The sequence below is a fragment of the Polyodon spathula genome, chromosome 23 (assembly GCF_017654505.1).
Source record: "Polyodon spathula isolate WHYD16114869_AA chromosome 23, ASM1765450v1, whole genome shotgun sequence".
Taxonomy (NCBI): domain Eukaryota; kingdom Metazoa; phylum Chordata; class Actinopteri; order Acipenseriformes; family Polyodontidae; genus Polyodon; species Polyodon spathula.
Window position 1 is genome coordinate 1,914,742 of NC_054556.1, and position 21,344 is coordinate 1,936,085.

At 44.0% G+C, this 21,344-nt stretch overlaps 1 protein-coding gene and 2 non-coding genes across 7 annotated transcripts in view; all 3 read left to right on the forward strand.

The window, feature by feature from the left end:
• LOC121298176 (cyclin-dependent kinase 17-like) overlaps positions 1–13,390 on the forward strand; it is a 37,570-nt gene extending 24,180 nt beyond the window's left edge. For 3 of the 5 annotated variants that reach the window (XM_041225095.1, XM_041225098.1, XM_041225099.1), the window contains 14 exons: positions 1,054–1,179; positions 3,633–3,689; positions 4,380–4,494; positions 4,899–4,993; positions 5,413–5,475; positions 7,186–7,309; positions 7,946–8,066; positions 9,144–9,241; positions 9,338–9,443; positions 9,731–9,773; positions 9,990–10,080; positions 10,396–10,473; positions 11,116–11,233; positions 11,997–13,390. In XM_041225095.1, coding sequence (XP_041081029.1) covers positions 1,054–1,179; positions 3,633–3,689; positions 4,380–4,494; positions 4,899–4,993; positions 5,413–5,475; positions 7,186–7,309; positions 7,946–8,066; positions 9,144–9,241; positions 9,338–9,443; positions 9,731–9,773; positions 9,990–10,080; positions 10,396–10,473; positions 11,116–11,216 — 1,218 coding nt within the window. In that variant the 3' untranslated portion in view covers positions 11,217–11,233; positions 11,997–13,390. The remainder of the gene's footprint in view (positions 1–1,053; positions 1,180–3,632; positions 3,690–4,379; positions 4,495–4,898; positions 4,994–5,412; positions 5,476–7,185; positions 7,310–7,945; positions 8,067–9,143; positions 9,242–9,337; positions 9,444–9,730; positions 9,774–9,989; positions 10,081–10,395; positions 10,474–11,115; positions 11,234–11,996) is intronic. The other 2 variants (XM_041225097.1, XM_041225100.1) reach the window with 1 other exon arrangement.
• On the forward strand, positions 6,876–7,017 carry LOC121298505. Its single transcript, XR_005947286.1, has one exon. It is a non-coding gene; the product is annotated as a small nucleolar RNA SNORA57 (small nucleolar RNA).
• Positions 8,405–8,542, forward strand: LOC121298516. Its single transcript, XR_005947295.1, has one exon. It is a non-coding gene; the product is annotated as a small nucleolar RNA SNORA57 (small nucleolar RNA).
• Positions 13,391–21,344: the final 7,954 nt, after the last annotated feature.

Below are 21,344 nucleotides of genomic sequence, written 5' to 3' on the forward strand. Positions count from 1 at the left end.
GAGAGCCTTGACACTGCGAGGGTATCACAAAAACCCACACCCGTGCCACCTTCTCAGTGAGAGCCTTGACACTGCGAGGGTATCACAAAACCCACACCCGTGCCACCTTCTCAATGAGAGCCTTGACACTGCGAGGGTATCACAAAAACCCACACCGGTGCCACCTTCTCAGTGAGAGCCTTGACACTGCGAGGGTATCACAAAAACCCACACCCGTGCCACCTTCTCAGTGAGAGCCTTGACACTGCGAGGGTATCACAAAAACCCACACCCGTGCCACCTTCTCAGTGAGAGCCTTGACACTGCGAGGGTATCACAAAAACCCACACCGGTGCCACCTTCTCAGTGAGAGCCTTGACACTGCGAGGGTATCACAAAAACCCACACCCGTGCCACCTTCTCAGTGAGAGCCTTGACACTGCGAGGGTATCACAAAACCCACACCCGTGCCACCTTCTCAGTGAGAGCCTTGACACTGCGAGGGTATCACAAAAACCCACACCCGTGCCACCTTCTCAGTGAGAGCCTTGACACTGCGGGGGTATCACAAAAACCCACACCCGTGCCACCTTCTCAGTGAGAGCCTTGACACTGCGGGGGTATCACAAAAACCCACACCCGTGCCACCTTCTCAGTGAGAGCCTTGACACTGCGAGGGTATCACAAAAACCAACACCCGTGCCACCTTCTCAGTGAGAGCCTTGACACTGCGAGGGTATCACAAAAACCCACACCCGTGCCACCTTCTCAATGAGAGCCTTGACACTGCGAGGGTATCACAAAAACCCACACCCGTGCCACCTTCTCAGTGAGAGCCTTGACCCTGCGGGTACATGTACATGCACATTAAACAATGTATATATATATGTACATACATACACATAAGGAAAATCTCTAATAGCTTGCATGGACAACCAAAATTTGATAAACTATGTACGGTTTATGTATTAAAGTATTTCGCTAAAAGCAAAATCATTAAATGCATATGTGCATGCGTGCTTGCATACAAGAAGATGTGGAACTAACGATAACATGTTTGTGTCTCTGTTGCAGGACATTAACAAGCGCCTGTCCCTGCCTGCGGATATCCGGCTACCGGAGGGCTACCTGGAGAAGTTTGCCATGAACAGCCCGCCCTTCGACAAGCCCATGAGCCGGCGACTGCGGCGCGCATCCCTGGTGAGTGAGGAGGGGGGCGTGCCTGCGGGCGCGAGGAGGGGGGCGTGCCTGTGGGCGAGATTGCAGCAATTGCTAATGCAATGGGTCCTATTGACAGAAATTTAAGGACTGTTTTTTTTTCTTTTGGCTGCACAGTGCTTCACAAAAAGTAACACCCTTCTAAAGATTTGATGAACAGCAACTTCAATTTGAGTTTGGGGGGGGGGGGGGGGGGGGTTAACCCTTTGATAAGAGGTACGTTAACAGAGGTAACACTCCCCAAATCTCTGCACTTTCGAGGTGCGGCGCCTCTGCTTCATTGCAGCACATCTATTATGTCCCTCGCTGCACTTACTGCTGGGAATCAAAAGATAGATGTGACAGTGGGAAGAAGAGAAGAGATCGGGAGGGGAGTGCTGTGAATCCCTGATCCCTTTCACTCCTCTGAGTGAGTAAAGCTAACTAGAGAGTAGTAGATAATGTCGCCTCCATCGATAATTCAGCTCATCTGTCAATGAGTCGGAGTGGGGAGTGTCACCCAGTTGGAATTTCAAACTTTGAGGGCCCCATTGATTCGAAGTGACTTTGCTGTAATGCAATCTGAAGGCTTGCATGAGGTGGGGGTGCCGGACTGTCAGCCTCTGGGGCTTATGTGTTGTATTGGTACTGCTTTTTTTGTATTGCTGCCCCGGCGCTTGTTTGTGAGCCCTGGTGGTGTGGGGGTTAATCTGAGCGCTGCTCTCGTGGAATGGAGCTGGCCTAGTTGCCCTCAAGTAATAATAGCTTTCACACAATTCAATAAAGAACAGAAAATAGGCCTGCGAGGGAATGGGTGGATTTGCAGTGAATTTACTCCAGCACTTGTCACGAAAGGACGCTTTTGTGTGCGTCGTCTTTTCAGTGGTGTTTGTGTGCCTTTGCGCCCTCTCCTGAGTGTTGGCCTGTATTTGTACCACTCATGAACATGCCCGTAAATACTGTACATAATACTTGATTGTCCAAGTTCTTAACCAAAAGATGTGAAGCATTTAAAAAAAAAAAAAATTGACCCTGTCTCTCATGGAAGTATCTTCTCATGAGCATAATACATGATCAGTGCTTTATCAGTTTTTTTGTGAATCATCAGTCTAGCATGCAGGAGATGACACCAGGGTTGGGGTCAGTTCCTCTTTTTCAATCAATTCAATCTCTTTGATCAAAATTGCAATTGGTTTATTTTGTTAATTTGCTTCCCATACAGTGACAATAAATTACTTACATTGAAGTCCCTGTCAGTCAATTAAATTGTCTTAAAATGAAAGCAGTTGAACAATCGCAACAGTTGTTTGCTAAAATATCAATTTCAATTCCTTTCAGAGGAACTGGAATTAGCAGTTGATTTTGAAAAGGGATTGGAATTGAAAAACAGGAACTGACCCTAACTCTGGACAACACTGGTTCCTAAAATGTGTCTCTTTGATTGGCTTACTGTAGAGTTGCTTTGTGATCTATAACTGGCATTGTAAACCTATGGGCGAGTGTTTATCTATGTGTGTGAAAATACATGTGCGACCGTCCGTGTGTGTGTTGATGGTGTGTTTGGGGCGGTGGGAGGGGAGGGTGCTCTGACATGTGTAGGGGGTTGCTACACCCCAAGCCCACCCCTGCCCCCGCCCCTGCCCCGAGCAGATTGCTGACAGGAAGGTGGATAGTTTCAGAAGATGAAAGTGAATCGCCACTGACCTTTCCCTGATTCCTCGGCTCAGCGAGCAGCACAGAGCTCCAGGCCCCCAGCTTTCACAACAGATGTGTTCCAATTACACTGCCTCTCTTCAGAAGCTGTTGGCTTGCATTGAATCAGGAGCAGCAATAAGAAGAAGAATAATGAATACGTCTGCAGAGAGCTTGTGTTCTCACAGCCCTCATACCCGCTGCATCACACAACCCTCTTCTCTGTTGCTGATTTTAGGAATACAGTAGGAAGGGTATAGAAATGTCATCCAAATAAACTGAGAGATAGCATGTTGCACAGTGAAGCATTGTTGTGATTCCCAGAAGTGTAATGACATGCAGTGTATACTCATGGTCAGAGCAAAATTACTGAGGGACTGGTGAGGAAGTGTGGCCTAGAGCAGAGGTTCCAAATATTTATTTAATTTGTTCAGCTGGGGATAATGACCCCCTCACCCCTTTTTTTTTTTTTTTAAAGTTTGAAACCCCTTTCTTGGTCGATTTTATAAAATATGTGTGCAGATTTCTGTGCCGACCCCCTGGGCATTGTCGGTGTGTTTTGTTCTCTGTTTAAGAGCCACTAATCTAGTTGTTAGAGCTGATGGACTGGGAGCCTGGGTGAGGTACAGAGGAGTAAAGTGTGAACTGGTGGGTGGAGCTAAGGGAATTGGAGGTAAGCAGAGTGGCCTAACGGTGGGAGCTACTGTGAAGGGACAAGGAGCTGTGATGTCCACTGACTGTTTGCCTGTTTGTTTTTCATGCAGTCGGAGATTGGCTTCGGGAAGCTAGAAACTTACATCAAGCTGGACAAGCTGGGAGAGGTAAGAGGAACACTTCTGTATTAGGGGCACCATGTCCTGAAAAAATTGCCAGTAAATATATTTTATGTAAATATTTATTCCCTTTCTCCTTGGTATTTGGTGATTTTCATGCACATTTTTATATGACTGAATTGTCCATTTTTGAGTTTGGCTCAGTTGACCAATTTTTTTTTTGGAAAATGTAATAGTTTATACACCTTCTTAATTTTCAATCACTGTTGCTAGAAGAGGTGTGAAATTGTGGACTGCGAAGCACTTAAACAAATAGTACTGTGGATGTGTCGCGCAGATTTTAATTGCAGTGGTCTTGCTCTGTATCTAGGCAGCACGTACGGCATGGATGAATTTTGTTTTTTATAACCCATAGGCTTATTTTGTCTTCAGCTGTATAAGTGACTTGGAAATCGCACACACAAGCATGAACAAATGAATAGCATAAGTTTGTATTCAGGGACTGCAATTAAACATAATGTTCATTCTCTTGTTAAAATTGCACAACGTCTTTTATACAGTAAGAGAAACACATACACAACGTAATCACTTAACGCAGATAGTTCACATTGCAGTAATAAAAACAAAATGAGTTATTTGCTTGGACAACATCCCCCCCCTTTCCACCCAGTCTGTAATCATGCTGCTGATGCCTAGTCTCTGTGTCTCTCTCTCGCTCTCTCTCTCTCCCCCTCACAGGGGACCTACGCCACAGTGTTCAAGGGCAGAAGCAAATTGACAGACAACCTGGTGGCGCTGAAGGAGATCAGACTGGAGCATGAGGAGGGGGCTCCCTGCACAGCTATCAGAGAGGGTAGGGGTGCACTCTGACCGCGTGAATACACAGGGGCAGGCAGTGTCAGGCGTGCAGCTCCGATGCATGTGGCAGGACTCAGGGTGGCTAATTGGCCCTTCTATATCGACCTGCTTTCGTTAAGGTTAAATGTGACAGGCTGCTTTTTGTGTGGTGTGTATTAAGGTGAAGTGAGCACTAATGGTAAAACTTAAATGAGATCCGGATAAACATGACGCGAGTCATCATTCAAGAAACATTTGGTGACCTACATTAGCTGTTTAGTGCTATGTAGGTCATGTAAGGAATAATGTTATGGTAACAAGCTCAGCTGTGTCTTATTAAACCGGAATGGATCAAACCGCTATGCAATGGGGGGTCTTATTTCTGTCCCTGGTCGTGTGCCTCTCCCATCTTCCTTGCAGTGTCTCTGCTGAAAGACCTGAAGCATGCCAACATCGTCACTCTGCACGACATTATCCACACGGACAAGTCGCTCACCCTCGTCTTCGAGTACCTGGTAAGGGACCTTTTCAAATTCCCAGTCTTTTCCAGTCTAGTTCAATAGTACTGAACCAAAAGCAGCAGATCCCAGCCACTGAAACAAGCTTGACTGCACGGTACTGCTTTGGCTCAATACCAGTCCTGTGTGGGTTCAAACTGTACTGGGTATTGTTCAAACCCTGGAGCACACTGCAAAATAAACAAGAGGTGTTTTTTGTCTCTCTTTTTTTTTTTTTGGCTGTTGATGTTATAATGTTATTTCTTGCCATATTCTCTTGCTGGAAGCCCCTTGAAAAATAAGATGTGTATCACAAGAGTTCTGTTCTGGTTAAATACATTTGCAATTTGAAATACTGTGTTGGCTCATAACGTTTGTTTGTTGCTGATCAAGGGTTTTCTTTCTCTTTCCCCCGACCATCCCATCCCATCCCATAGGAGAAGGACCTGAAGCAGTACATGGATGACTGCGGGAACATCATGAGTGTGCACAATGCCAAGGTGAGAACGCACACCTCCAACACTGTGCTGCTGGGGAGCGGGACATGCGCTGCCCGTTTCACCCAACCCAGACTGCTTCTTAACAAATATCTTGCTATCCTTGAGTAGATAATAGCCCGATCTTCAAATATGTGTATTTTAGAGACTTAATAATGGTTGTTATTGTTCAACTGTTTTTGCTTGAAGCCAGTTTAATTGACTGACAGCGACTTCACTTGAAGTAATTTGTTGCCGCTGTGAAGTTAATTTTAACAGAATACTGCTAATTGCGATTTTGAGCAATGATGTGTTGGAATTGGGAATTGATTTTAAAAAGAAATTGGAATTGAAAAACAGGAGTTGACCCCGACCCTGCAGGTGACTCGTCCAACCATTTAAAAAAGAAAAGGAAATGCTTGATTCAAAACAAACAAAACAGCAAACAGTATCAGAAGGGCCCTTCAGATCAGTCAACACAGCTGTACTGAGGCCATGGTGTTTGTTCGGTTCAAATCTGTTTACCCACCGTACACCCAATCATATCTGTTTGCGTTGCACAATGCTGTTCTTTTGTGTTTTGTTAGGCAGAGAGGGGGTGGGGTGACAGTTTTAAAAATGATCTTTTCTTTATCCTGATTTTGATTTATGAAAGTTAATGTTTTCCCATTAATAACCCATCATATCTAGTCATGGTTGGAAGCAAGACTCCCACTGCATAGCACTTTGATCCATTCTTGGTTTTACCGTGAATTAAGAGACACCCCAGAACTTGTTACCTGTACACTGGGGCTAATAAAGTAGACATTAAAATCTGGAGGTTGTGAAGCTATGATGCAATAGGAGTCTTGTGTCAATCCTGGCTTGTAGCACTGAAACCGATGGGCTTCAGTCAATCAAGAGCAAGTTGCTTCTAATGTAATGAATTGCTTTCTTGCATTCCTGGCACTAGTTTATGGTGTTTGCAGAGAAAAATGGTTATAAGTCAGACCACATCCACTGGAGCTACAGAACCAAGAGCCACTCTGAATGATTGCTAACACTGCAGAATGGTAAAGGGAATATAAACAGCTAAAGCATAATGACACTGTCACTATTTCAGAACAAGAGCCTGCAACAAGAAAAGTAGGCTTGTTAATTTTGAGTGTCAGCATGGAGTTTAAATATCACTAGACAAGCAGGCAGTCTGTAAGGTTTGTATTGGCTTGTCCTTTTAATAGGCTGATCTGCAAGATATTGTTTGAACAACAAAAAAAAAAAAACACGAGGTGACTCATGGACCTTTGGCTCCCTCCAGTGGTTGCTTGGAGAACATCCTCTGTCACAGTTGTTTTTAATGTGTAGTAACCAAAGTCTAAAGATATATTTTCTTCCTTCCTTGATTAGATCAATTTAGTTCAACTTTTCTGTTGTAATAAGTTTAACCTCCAGTTGTTGGCGTGCATGTAGTCGTGTCAGTGCTGTTTGTGTCAGTGTTTTATCTGGAGGGACAGTAACGGTCGGTGCCATGTCTTCAGTGCCAGCGAGCCCGTATCTCTGGTTCTATCCTCAATCACTGACACACCCCTGTAAAACCTTATCGATTGGAGGTTAAAAGTGTACAAAGTCAAAGCGCTCTTATTGAAGAGAAGTTAACGTCCCGGGTGCTTTTCTGAACTGTAGGGAGTTTTTCAGTAGGGTTACCAGGTAGTCTGTGTGTTCCACTCAGGTTTTCAATGCGTTCTGCCCCGACAGATCTTCCTGTTCCAGCTGCTTCGCGGGCTCTCCTACTGTCACAGGCGGAAGGTGCTGCACCGGGACCTCAAGCCGCAGAACCTGCTCATCAACGACAAGGGGGAGCTCAAGCTGGCTGACTTCGGTAAGTCCCTGGAGCAGGGATAGTGAGGGAAACGCTTCTCCGCACTGCGTGGCGCTCTGCCTGGAAGAGACCCAGAGCTGCAGTGCAATCCAGTTAGCGGGTGGCGAGGCATTTCAGCTTTGTCCGTCTCTCACAAGGACTGCACTTTGGAAATTACATTTCCATTTCCATTGGTAGCTTTTGTTGAGTATAGCATTCAAATTGGCCAGTTTCCAAGGCATTACAAAGGGTACCATTTAAAGCAGTTTTCTAACTGCAGTTTTGTCTCCTCTTGTGGATAGAGCATAACCAGGCGTCTCGTGGAGCTGCACAAACCGATTTATTGGGATTGTGACCTCCACAGAAATCAAGTGGAGGTCATTGGTGTTGATTGGGATCATTTATCATTCACAGTGAAACAGCTGCTTGGATTTGTGTGGATTGCTGTTCTCCACAGTTTAAGAGAAGCAGCATCTTCACTTGTTTTGCTTTGGTAAGTTAGCCCAGTCAACACCAAAGACCCTCGCCTGGTTGTCAGTGCCTGATTTCTGTGGGGAGCTCAATCTGAACAATCAGTTTGTGCAGCACTAGTCTAATGTAATCTAATGTAACTCCCCACCCCCTGCCTGCCTGCCCTGTGTTGCTGTTGTGTTCCAGGTCTGGCTCGGGCCAAGTCTGTCCCCACCAAGACGTACTCCAATGAGGTGGTGACACTGTGGTACCGGCCCCCCGACGTGCTGCTGGGCACTACAGAGTACTCCACCCCCATCGACATGTGGTGAGCATCTCCAGCCAGACTGTTAGCACTGACGTCACCGCTGTGTGTGTGTGATTGTCTTTGAGTTTAGTTCTGTGGAAATAAGACTCCTATCGCATAGCAGTTTACGAAGCTCAGATTTGTCTTATTAAAAGTAGGAATGGATGCAGTTGGGGTCTTATTTCCATCCCTACGTTTTTTTTGTGTGTTTTTTGTTTTTAATAAGAGTAATACACTGTTGAAACTGCGTGTGTGTGTCCTGTTTTAAATGTCTTCAACTTTATTCCGGACGCCTGTTAAATGTAACTGAGCTCTGCCTCCAGTTCTTGGCATGCGTGTAGTTGTGTATCTGAGCTCTGCCTCCAGTTCTTGGCATGCGTGTAGTTGTGCCAGTACTCGTGTGTGTTTAATGTACAGAGGGACAGTAGCTGTCAGTGCCTTGTCTTCGGTGCCAGCGAGCCCCAATCTCCTGGTCCCATCCTCCCTCACTGACAGGAGTATGAATGTCGCTCGTATATGAATTGATTGGAACACACACACCTCCGTCTCAGTGGACTATTTTCTTGAAAGAAAGAAGAAAAAAGGCATAAAACTGTGCTTTTCAGTTTCAATATTTGGCTTGTACTGTACCTCCTCTCCATCAAAACAAAACCATAAAACAGTACAGATTTTTAATCTTGTCTTAGTTTTTTTTTATTTTTTTTTTTTACTGTTTCTCATTTACGTTTCTGATTCACTTGAGTTGGAGTGCCTGACGTTCTGCGGGGAAGCAGACTGGCATATCTAGAGGAAAGGATGTCTTTGTATTTGGTCAGTAGTCCCATGCCCACGTGTATTAGCCTATTTGTAAGGAAAAATTCAGATACAATTGCAGCATTACAAGGACAGTCTTGGTGTATTTTGATTCATTATAAAACAAATTTTACAAAATAAACAATTTTACAGACAAACTAAGTTATGGTTCTGAGTCTTTATAAGGCTGATGAACGTTTGAGAAAATCAGAGTTCGCCGGTTATTATAAACTGACACCCCAACGCTTCTGTTTCTCCGAAGAGCTGTCGTTCCTGTGTTATTGTTAACCCCCTCTCTGCCTGCAGGGGCGTGGGGTGCATATTCTACGAGATGGTGACGGGGCGCCCTCTCTTCCCCGGCTCCACAGTAGAAGATGAACTCCATTTGATATTCAGGATACTGGGTAAGAGACGGCTGCATTGCCCAGCTAGGGGGTGGGTGAAATACACGGAAGCCGGGGACCTTGAGTGACATGGTTTTTCCCGTTTTGTGTTTCCAGGGACGCCCACGGAGGAGACGTGGCCAGGGGTCGCCACCAGTGAAGAGTTCAAGACATATAAATTCCCCCGCTACCGAGCAGAGCCGCTCGTGAACCATGCCCCCAGGTGCGTCCCAGCTAACCACTGCTTTGAAAACCACGACCACCCCTCTCCCCATAACCCTGCCTTTTACTGAGCTGAGAATCTTCTGGTTCTTCACTTGGTAGTTCAAGAAGAGCAGATATTGTGGAGATAGCACTGTCGAGAAACTGCTTCCCGATAACCTGTAGGAGGTCACTTAGTCTGATGGAGTTTGAACCGGTACACGTGAAAGGACCCTGGAAGCATCATTGGCAACTGTTGTGTGAGAAAAGTAACTCTGCTAACGGAGCTTGTCCTTCCTCTGCCTGCAGGATAGACAGCGACGGTCTGGATCTGCTGTCTAAGCTTCTACAGGTAATTTGTTTCCAGCAGTCAGGCTGTTCATTCATCACGTACGCAAATGCATGGTAGCCTCATATAAGGATGCTACCCCCCCCCCATATAAAGCCATGGGGAAAAAATTGAAAAAAACCGCTATTGGTTAATGTGGTGTTTTGGTTTTTTTTTGCGTATTGTTGCTGACCCCGTCACACTCGGGTCCCTCTTGTCTCTTCTCACCTCTTTCTCTAGTTTGAAGCCAAGAGGCGCATGTCTGCGGAGGAGGCCCTTCGGCACCCGTACTTCAAAAGCTTTGGAGAGGCGGTGCAGACGCTCCCTGACAGTAAGTGTGCCCCATTGCAGATGCACTACCGAGGGGCTGAGCACTTTGAAACATGGGTTACATTACAGATACGCTTCCAGACCAAAAAAGTAAACGATGAATTAATATACAGTGAATGAATGTATTCAGCTAGGTGCCTGTAGAACATATTTGTAATGATGGTATCTATTTAAATGGATGTATGGTAATATTTTGCAGTACAGTTGCAGACATGCTCCTGCATCACTCCCTCTTGTGGTGGTGCAGCAGGAGGGATCTAGAGCTCCCTCTGCTCTTCCACTCTCTGACTCGCTGCTGTATTTGATTTACCTGCAGCTGCGTCCATCTTCTCTGTGAAAGAGATCCAGCTGCAGAGAGACCCAGGGAAGCGATCGTTGGGACACCCTGAAGCAGGTGGGCGAGGGGCAGGCAGAGCACTGTGTTGAGAGGGCAGTCGACAGCACTCTGCAACATCAGTGTCTGGTGCAGTTGTGTTGCATGACGGTACTTTGTGTTGGTTTGGTTATCCCCCCACTAGGGACGGGAATCTTGACTTGGATAAAGTGTAAAAACGTCTCCTGTACAAGCAAAGCTTACAGGGCTTTACATCTAGAGTCGCTAATCTAGTTGTGATGCAACTTGTTCAACACATTCTCTCGCACAAGCTGTTGAAGGTATCATGGTTTATTGCTGTAAGGATGTGCCTGCCTCCCTCTGTCTTTTTACTTTTTGTCATACTACACTTGTATCTAATGAAGTAGTTTTCCAATTCTGGTGCAGCATGTCTAAATATAAAGTCAAGTGTTTTCTTCAATGCCAGCTTTGCTCCTTTGTGGAGTGTATTTGCTGCTCGTGCATCTTGCAGGAGTAGTATTGGTTTTGTGTTCTGTGCCTCTCTCCTGCGTCACGATCCCCGCTCCTGATCTGAAGTGTTTTCACGTGTCCCTTTCTCTGTGTCAATACTGTCTTCTCCTTCCTCCTTTTCTGGTGTTCACTCGTTCTCTTGCTTTCTTTCTTTCTCGCCGTCCCTGTGTCTGTCTCTCTTTCTCTCGTTAGCGTCTCGTAAACTTGGCTCTGCCTCCTCGGAATATTTCCAGAAAGACGGAGCGAAACCACGGACACATTGTCACGTTCTCACCTCCCCCTCCACCAGCTGAACTCTCGTCCCACTCTGGTAAATACTGCCTAGCTCTGTCTGTCCATGCTTTATCTGTCTGCTTTTCCATTGCTTTTCTGCAGAGGGAGCGGGTGTGACTGGTATGCAAAGTTAATACAGAAGCATCGGGTCACCAGGTGTATATAGTGACCCCCATATAGTGCTTGGGTTTTGCCAGGTGGAGTTCAGGAATGGATGAAGACTCCTGCTGCATAGCAGTTTCACCCATTCCAGGTTTTCCAAGCTTGATTATCCATGTAAACTCATTAAACTGTTAAACAGTAACTGCTATGGATCAAAGTGCTATACAGTGGGAGTCTTATTTCCATCCCTGGAGTTGGTCCAGGATATCCCTGGATTGTTGAAGACTCTAACAGTATGTAAAATAACAATTTCTCCATTTAACTTCTAGCATGCTCTGCATTTGATAGTCTCCGTTTTGAAATTGAGATTTTGCATGGGTGTCCCAAGTCATGATGTTTTATTCAGGTCCTGAAGCAGGCAGTACCATGTCAGCTAGGTCATGGTCAGAGCCCAGTGTTGAATATAATTTAAATCAGCCTTCAAAGCATCAGGTTTGAATGCAGGAATGGTAATAAGACCCCCATTGCATAGCAGTGTGATCCATTCTTTATTTTACTGTGAGTTTAATGAGACACACCCAAGCTTGTTACCTATACACTGTGGCTTATCAAGCGGTGAAACTGCAGTGCAATAGGAGCCTTATTTCCCTCACTGCGGTGCTTCCACCCCTTCACTCTCCCTCTCTGTTTCCCCACAGCCCAGGGAAAGAACCGACGGCAGAGCATGCTATTTTAGTGCGTTGGTGGCGAGGCCAGCGCTGCATTGGAAGAGAGCCGGCTGTCTGGAGGACTAGAAAGAAACCAAATCTGTGCTGCTGAGGACATTTTTTTGGGAGTGCCTTTCCATCCCCCACACCACCCCCCATCATCCATCCTACCCCCCTACCCCTACCTCTAACCCGCCTCTACCCCACGCTTGAGGGGGAACCAGAGAACCGCTGAGCTCCTGAGAAGCACCAAGGAGCCTTCTGTAAATAGAACAATAGAACAGACCCTCCCACTGCCGCCAATGATGGACTTTCCAGAGAACATCCCCGATCGGGCAAAATCCCACCAACTCCTGTGCCAGTGGGGGTGCCAACTCGCAGATAGATTTTTGTTTAGTTTTATTGAATTTTAGTGCTGGAGGAAATCATGTAGGAAGATTGGAAATTCAAGGGGGGTCGGGGGGGAATCTGAGCTTCCCTTATACCTCTGATTCCTTCAGATTTCAGGAGAGAGGGGTGTGTGCGAGAGGGAGGGAGTGGTTTTGCAGCCAAATCAAGTTTTTCGGGTACGGACAAATATATTTGGATTTCACATCCCCTACATATGTATGTATAACTCGTTTGCAGTTTAATTGACTGAAACAAATATTTATATTGTATATTCAGATTAGTTAAAAAAATGAAGCATGCCTGGGCTGTTAGCAAATGAGCATTTGGAGAACAGGGAAAAATTGAGCCTTTGCAATGTGCATCCAGCAGAGGGCGGCCATGCAGTTTTAAAAAATCAATTGCAATTCAAACAAAATTATTCATTTCCAATTTAAAGGGGATGTGAAATTAACCCCACTTCCCCCCTCTCTCCAGCCTGCTTTCTTGTACCAGCACACAGGGTAATGAAAAGGTCGTTACTGGCATGCTGTGTCCCCAGTATTGTCTTCCACTCCCTGTACTGGGATTAGTGCTGTCTCTCATTCTGTATACTAAGACCCCCCACCCTTCCCCAAACTTGAACCAATCATGATCGCCATGATGAGGCCATTGCATTGTCTTCCACTATATACTGTATGATAACTTGTATCGACTCCCAGTCCAGTCTCCGTTTAGGATCCAGTCTCCCAGTTTCTTCACCGGGGCCAGCCCACTTCTCTCTTTTTTTGCATCTGGGACCAGTCAAGTAACAGACAAGGAAAGCTGGAATCTGGAGGAGCTGTGTGAAGTCACATGAGAATTTTAACTGACCGGATTTCTCAATAGGCAGGCACTATAGAATACCTGTCAATTATTTTTAGAAGCGTAAGATTTTTTTTAAATTTATTATTTTAGGATGACAAACCATGCTGTGATCTGACACCCCCTCCCCCTAAACAGTAAAACAGAAACAAAACAAAATAATTGTTTCCTGCATTTTAGCAGGATTGGGTTTTATTTTTTAATTTAAAATTTGGTTTGTGTGTGTGTGTGTGTGTGTGTGTGTGTGTGTGTGTGTGTGTGTATATATATATATATATATATATATATATATATATATATATATATATATATATATATATATATATGAACTAGAATAAAAAGGGAAAAAACTTGATACTAGACGCGGTTATAAAAGTCCAGATTGAAATGTGAAATTTATGTATTTCCTGAACTTCAAGACGGGGGTGGGGGGAAAACAAGAAATTAACTGGTGGGTAATCTAGGGTAAGTCATGTACACTCTGTAGGGCTGAGGTCCAGGGAGGTGAAACCGATGAAGCCTGGCTTTGAGGGGTGCAGATCTGCTTGGCGTCACACCAGTTGAATAGGACTCAGGCACTGGCAGAGCTAAGTGTATTTAACACATTGACTGCTGGGAAAAGTAAACTGTTGATATCAATTAAATTATGCTGCCCTGCCCTTGAGGTCTGGCACACTGTTTCCCCTCCACAACTCCAATCGCTCCGGGTCCTGCTTGTCGGTGTCGGATAAGTGAGGTGGCCAGGACCCCCTTGGTAATGTCAGTGTGTATCTCAAGACCCACCCATCTCTATCATTTTGTACATCGCTGCTACCAATAAACTGGAAATGAACAATCTTACTTTGTGTGTGATGTTTATCCTTTTGTCTCCAAAAAACAAAAAATGAACAGATTTATTGGATTTAAAATGTCCTCAGCGGAAAAAAAAACAAAAAACCAAAAACGCAGTGAAGTTTAGCACTTCGCTTTCAGAGGGCTGTTCATGGCATGTGACATACTGGCGGGAAAAAAGCACAAGTAAAGCTTTTGACAGGTTTATTTCTATACCTTTACAACAGAGTGTTTTAGAGGGATGGGTAAAGTGATATGAAACGGTAGAACAACCTGCACATTTACAAGTGCCTGTCTTTTTGTTTCTTTTTTTGTTTTTTTGGATCCAAACATCACTCTTTGTAACTGCCTGCCACCTGTCTGCTCTCAGTGTGTTGGACCGGGTATTATTGTAGCTGGGTCAGTAACCACAAACTGAATAAATCACCTTGCATTCTTCTGCCAACTACTGTATTACTTGCACTGCCTTGACAGGTGAATTGTCCTGGCAAGGGTGCATTAGACCCGTTAGATGAACCCATGTGTGCAAGGTTTTCCATTTTCTGCCCCGCTGAGAGGGGAGTTATTATAGTTGTGGATTGCTCTGGGTCAGAGAGGTGGATACTGTGTTTAATGTTACAGTTGTGGATTGTTCTGGGTCAGAGAGGTGGATACTGTGTTTAATATTGCAGTTGTGGATTGTTCTGGGTCAGAGAGGTGGATACTGTGTTTAATATTACAGTTGTGGATTGTTCTGGGTCAGAGAGGTGGATACTGTGTTTAATATTACAGTTGAGAGAGGTGGATACTGTGTTTAATATTACAGTTGTGGATTGCTCTGTTTTGGAGAGGTGGATACTGTGTTTAATGTTACAGTTGTGGATTGTTCTGGGTCAGAGAGAGGTGGATACTGTGTTTAATATTACAGTTGTGGATTGTTCTGTTTTGGAGAGGTGGATACTGTGTTTAATATTACAGTTGTGGATTGCTCTGTTTTGGAGAGGTGGATACTGTGTTTAATGTTACAGTTGTGGATTGCTCTGTTTTGGAGAGGTGGATACTGTGTTTAATGTTACAGTTGTGGATTGCTCTGTTTTGGAGAGGTGGATACTGTGTTTAATGTTACAGTTGTGGATTGTTCTGGGTCAGAGAGGTGGATACTGTGTTTAATATTACAGTTGTGGATTGCTCTGGTTTGGAGAGGTGGATACTGTGTTTAATATTACAGTTGTGGATTGTTCTGGGTTGGAGAGGTGGATACTGTGTTTAATATTACAGTTGTGGATTGTTCTGGGTTGGAGAGGTGGATACTGTGTTTAATATTACAGTTGTGGATTGTTCTGGGTCAGGAGAGGTGGATACTGTGTTTAATATTACAGTTGTGGATTGCTCTGGGTTGGAGAGGTGGATACTGTGTTTAATATTACAGTTGTGGATTGTTCTGGTTTGGAGAGGTGGATACTGTGTTTAATGTTACAGTTGTGGATTGTTCTGGGTTGGAGAGGTGGATACTGTGTTTAATATTACAGTTGTGGATTGCTCTGTTTTGGAGAGGTGGATACTGTGTTTAATATTACAGTTGTGGATTGCTCTGTTTTGGAGAGGTGGATACTGTGTTTAATGTTACAGTTGTGGATTGCTCTGTTTTGGAGAGGTGGATACTGTGTTTAATGTTACAGTTGTGGATTGCTCTGGTTTGGAGAGGTGGATACTGTGTTTAATGTTACAGTTGTGGATTGTTCTGGGTCAGAGAGGTGGATACTGTGTTTAATATTACAGTTTTGGATTGCTCTGGTTTGGAGAGGTGGATACTGTGTTTAATGTTACAGTTGTGGATTGCTCTGGTTTGGAGAGGTGGATACTGTGTTTAATATTACAGTTGTGGATTGCTCTGGTTTGGAGAGGTGGATACTGTGTTTAATATTACAGTTGTGGATTGTTCTGGGTCAGAGAGGTGGATACTGTGTTTAATATTACAGTTGTGGATTGTTCTGGGTCAGAGAGGTGGATACTGTGTTTAATATTACAGTTGTGGATTGTTCTGGGTCAGAGAGGTGGATACTGTGTTTAATATTACAGTTGTGGATTGTTCTGGGTCAGAGAGGTGGATACTGTGTTTAATATTACAGGGTTCCAAAATGTGTGAGTTTTACTCTAATACCACATCCAAACTACTATAGAAACGAGATTGTGAATGGCAACCACATGGTTTCAGCATGTGAACTGAACCCATTTGTATTATTTAGTATGGAAAGGATAAATTAGCGAGACTTGGTTGGCAAGTATGTTAAGCAACAAGCAAGGTCAAAGACGTGTTCAGAAATGAATAAAGCAAGTGAACTTCATGAGGCTTACAGAATTTCTCTCAACAAAAATTCCACCTGCTCCTAGCTGCAAGCGTTATTATAATCAGAAAACTTTCTTTGGGCCACTTGCTAAATGTTGACCCTTTTTAAGTGTTAATGGTGTTTATTTTTAACAGGACTTATTTTTCCAAGTGTTTTTTTGCTCTTGATTGACATAATGAAAATCAGATGTTTTAAAATCAGTACTCTCACACTGTCCATCCCCAGAGTTACTTCCAGGCCTCAGACAAATGGCAAGCCTTTAGCAGAGACTGAACTGTGCATTCTTCTGGGAGGAGTACAGAAAGGTCATCCAGTTGCCGGGGGAAGCCGTTTGAAATCTGACCGAAGGAGAATAACTGGAAAGAAATTAGCGATTTTCATAACGACCACACATTTCATTAAAACGCAGACCTGACAACAAAAGCATTTCTGAATCACCCCATACTTTTTCAATGGCGTATTATGAAGAGGAACAGAAAACGCCATTGTGTCCTAATAGCCCTGTTTCTTTCACAGGCTTACAAACTATCATAATCCTTTTGAGAAACGCACACACACTCATAAAAAAAATAAACAGTTTCAATTCTTCAAACCCCCCCCCCCATTTAAAGGTCTATGAAGTCATACCCAGACTCCAGCCTTCTGTTAAAGCCTTTCTTTCTGTGTCCTCTGCCCTCCCTCACCATTCACACCAGCCCCCAGTAATCTTAACTTTTATGCAGGACAGAGTCACTCTGCCTTTGAAACACACAAAGGCCTATTGAGGGTCTGATTTAGGTAATAGCTCATTTCCTTTGTTAGGCAAAGTTAATGCCCGCACTGACAATGGCAGAGCCAGTCCTTCACCCTGGCACACTGGACTGCAGAGCGAGGTTCAATCCAAGCATGGAGAATTTGTTTTCAGCTCCTTTAACTCTGCTTAATGTAACAGAGAGAGCTTCAGTTCTCATAGTCTGTAAAAGTAGCACAACAGGGCCAGCTCAGGGATGGATTTAGAAGAGGGTTTATAGCTCTCAACATGCTCCTTTATTTTAATTCGATTTCTTCTGCTTGCAGTCCCACACGTTGCCTCAAAATCCCCCCGCTTCATCCTCTATGTCACACTTCCTCCCAAATTCCCCAGTCTCTCGCAGCTCATCACTGCAACGTCCTGCACATGATGCCCGCAGGCAGTCTAGCTGGACAGCTGTGCCTCTGCAGTCTGGTTGTGTTTCCACTTCTCCCGTCTCGGTACGTTGTTACAGTCTTGAAAGCAGCTGATTTGAAAAGTAAACGTCTGAGGGTAGCCACTCTGAACCAAGACATTACCGAACAGTAGCGTTGCACCCGTGATCGTTTATCCATGAACCCGACATGAGAAAACTGGAGCGTGTTTAGTGGTGGCAGCAGCAGGGGCGCAGTTTATATCATTGTTTAACTTGCAAGAGTTAGCATGCCTTCCTGGCATAGGAACTGCCTCAATGCAATATAACTGAAAAGCTATGCAGAGGAGACTATCAATCAATCAGGTGTCAAGGAGGGTAATTCCACATTCAAACTCTGGTAGTTGAATGGTCTCCTTTTGTGTTAGGCATGTCTATTAATAAGCAACAAGCTCAGTGTTAATTACACCCACCGGTTCACGTTGATTCTGAAGAAGAACTTTCCCCGCTGTTTGACTGCTTTAATTTCCCTACAGCTTGCCAAGTTCCCTTCCTCTATAGACCACAGAGCTCTCTCCAATTACTGTACAGGCACTGACTGACTCCTCGCTTTTCACTCACATTGGCAGCGCCTTGTCTCCAGAAGCAGCATGTATACCACAGCATGCGGAGAGTGGACCTTCACACCTGAAAACTCTCCATTCAGCAGATTGCGAAGAGCAGGGCATGCTGAAAAGACAACGAGAAAGGTTTGGTTCAGAGGGTGGGTGAATTTTGTTTGAAGAGAATCTCTGCACAGGCCACTGTGTCTGTGTGTCCTGTGTGGTTTGTATGTTTGTTGTTTGTCGTCTTTCTTTTATTGAGCAGCAAGAGTTTTTTTTTTTTTTTTTCTAATCACTCAGCACTACCGGATTTGACGGATAATTAGAGACCCCCCCCCCCCCCCCCCCCCCCCAGTTTCAAAACATGCTAAACAAAAGCTTACTTTTATTTTGGTGTTTTTTTTCCACTCCTAAAATCCACGATTCTTTCCAATATTTGTGCGGAATAACAGAATGAATGTAGTTGCTGATTGCTTGAAGTAAAATTTGGTTAAGCGTATAGTATGTGCGCAGTGGAGCAGGTGTTCCTGCTAGTAATGGGGGGGTTACAGGGAACGCTACTGACCGAAGAACTGGAAACAAGCTTTTGGACATTGCTGCATAGCGATAGCAAAGCAAGCTGAATTATGAATTGCAATTTTTCAGTCTTAAGAGTTTAGAAGCCCGTTTTTTTTTTTAAATGTGGCTTATTCTCATTTTGAGAGAATGTAGAATTACAGTGAGTCTGGTGAGTTTTTATTAACTTTATAAGCTTCAGCATCCCCTGCAGTCATCCGCATTCACTGCTACCAATAGCAGTGACTCTCTCCAGTCACATGTGTCTGTTTTAATCTGATTCTACTGGATCTGTGAAATAAATACTGGTTGAGATCTGGAAGTAACAAATACATTGTTTTGCTACTTGGCCAGGTAACCATTGACAAAAAGATCTTTCTGTAAACATCAATATGTTTTTTTTTATCTTGCTTCAAGAAGTTGGTTCACGGTTTATATAATGGGTTTCACCTCTGGAGGCTTGGGTTCCAGTTGTGTTAAATAGAAGTCTGAGTGCTGGGACAAATAGTCAACAAACACTCTCAGTGAAAAACATGACCATATGCAGTTGTTCATGTAACAGAATTTGTAAATAACTATGAAAAAAATATATTGTGCGAAGGAACACATGGCTGATGTCTTGAAAGAAATAAAACACATTCTACTGGACAGGACAGCGGTTCTTTCCTTCAATAGTTTACTCCCAATAGATTTGTTCTACTGTAATATGGTACGAATTTGACTTTTGTTTCCAAGCTAATTCGAAATAATATAAAAATATATATGTTCAAATGTTTGCTCTGGAGATAAGCCCTGCTCTATTACATAGAATTAGTTGCCACTGCCTCCACACCTTTGCCAGCTGCTGTTCTTCTGAATGGGGTAGGTGTGGCCCCAGCTTTCTAATGGGAAAGCTCTCTAATGATTAGTGGAGGACTGCACTGGCCTCAGCCTGTGCTTAAGAAGCTGGTGGAAGCTGTGCTGTCTGGGGGAGGCAGTACAGTAGCTTGATTATCTGCTGAGGAGCCAGCACTCTCTGGGCATGCACTGTCTTTAATGTTATGTTAGCAGGGAGTACTTTCGGGAAAGATGTCAAGTAGAAATCGCATGCTGCTGCTTCTGCTGTTTTAATATTTGCTGAGGCAATCAGGGGGCATGTCCTTAATGAAATCCTTTCATTTTTAAGTGCTGAGATTAGGGTTTTGATTCTGGGTCACAGTTCAAGCTCTTGCAAGGTAAGCAGAAGCTGGGAGTTTATACATGACGCAGGCTGTTTTCTACAGCAGAATGTTTGGAATGGAATGTATCACAGAGCAGATCAAATCACAGACTTTGCACTGGCCATTGCTTTATTCTTACAGCTATTCCTCCACTGTCTGTGAACCTGTGCCCCTGCATTCTACAATAAACCCTAAACACTCCATTCTCCACTCTCCAGCACCTGCTGCAAACAACCACCTCCTAACAAATCCCTACCTGCACAGAGAGGAGTGAGAAAATGCAGTCAGCTCTCCCAAACTTCACTGTAATGCTGTGTCAAAACTAAAAGAAGAAACTGTTTCTTTGATGTAGGGGTGATTCACAAGCACGAGATGGAAGGGGAAACATCCTGCGTGGTATTAACAGGATATAATAGAATTCATTTCAGCCCCGGAAAGATTGCACAGGCATTTGAAACAGAGTGCTGTGTCACCCAGGCTAAATGGAGGACAGCATTAGGATGCTATCTGTGTCTGCGTCTCATTTCCTATTCACCATGAACTCACAAGTACATTTTAAAAAATAATCTACAAAGAAAATTGGAAGAGTAGTGAGATCAGATGTCATTCTGTGTCCCTCTCTTTGTTATTTACATTTCTCATTTCCTAAAAAAGTGTGTGTGTGTGTGTGTAAAATGTGATGTTATGATGACGTGTCTTTCTCTCCTCTCTATCTTGTTCCTCTTATGCTCCTTCCATTTCTTTCTCTCTCTCTCTTTATGTATTTATTTTGTAGCAAACATTCCAAGACTGCAAAGCTAATAACACAATCCCTTGGAGCCCATCTCTGCACATTGCTTTGTTTAATGCTGCTGTCAGATTTTCCTACTGACACACAAGGAGTACTGAACCCCTCCAATGTTCCTCTCAGTTGTAGAGCTCCCTGACTATTTGTTCCAGTTAAACGAGGTGACACAGAAATAAACAGAAGGGTCAGTTTCTGTGTCAAACTCGTGGGTCTCTTCTTCCCTGGACGTTGTATTTTCAATACCAGTACGGACATTGGGTGAATACTCAGTTATCCAGCTAATCTGAAGATTAACGATGCATGTTGGTAATGTGTGACTTTTAACGACTAGTTTGAATGGCCTTTTTATGGCTAAAGTTTACAGACATGGTCAGTTGTAGGTGGCTTAAATATAAAACAGAATGTATTGCACTGTGCAGAAATGAAGCAGTATAGAACTGTATCAATCCAGAGCAGGACTTGTGATGTTACAGTAACAGCCCACATTGTTTGTCAGTTGTAACAAACACACTTAGAACGGCTTTCTGATGTTTACAGACAGCCCGGTTTTGTTTGCAAGCCGTTGCATCTTTGAATCTCCAGGGCTGTTTATAAACGCTGGAGCTGGTTGAGAACTGAACAATGTACAATAGGGAGCCATCTGTATATCTGTCTGAACCGTGATTC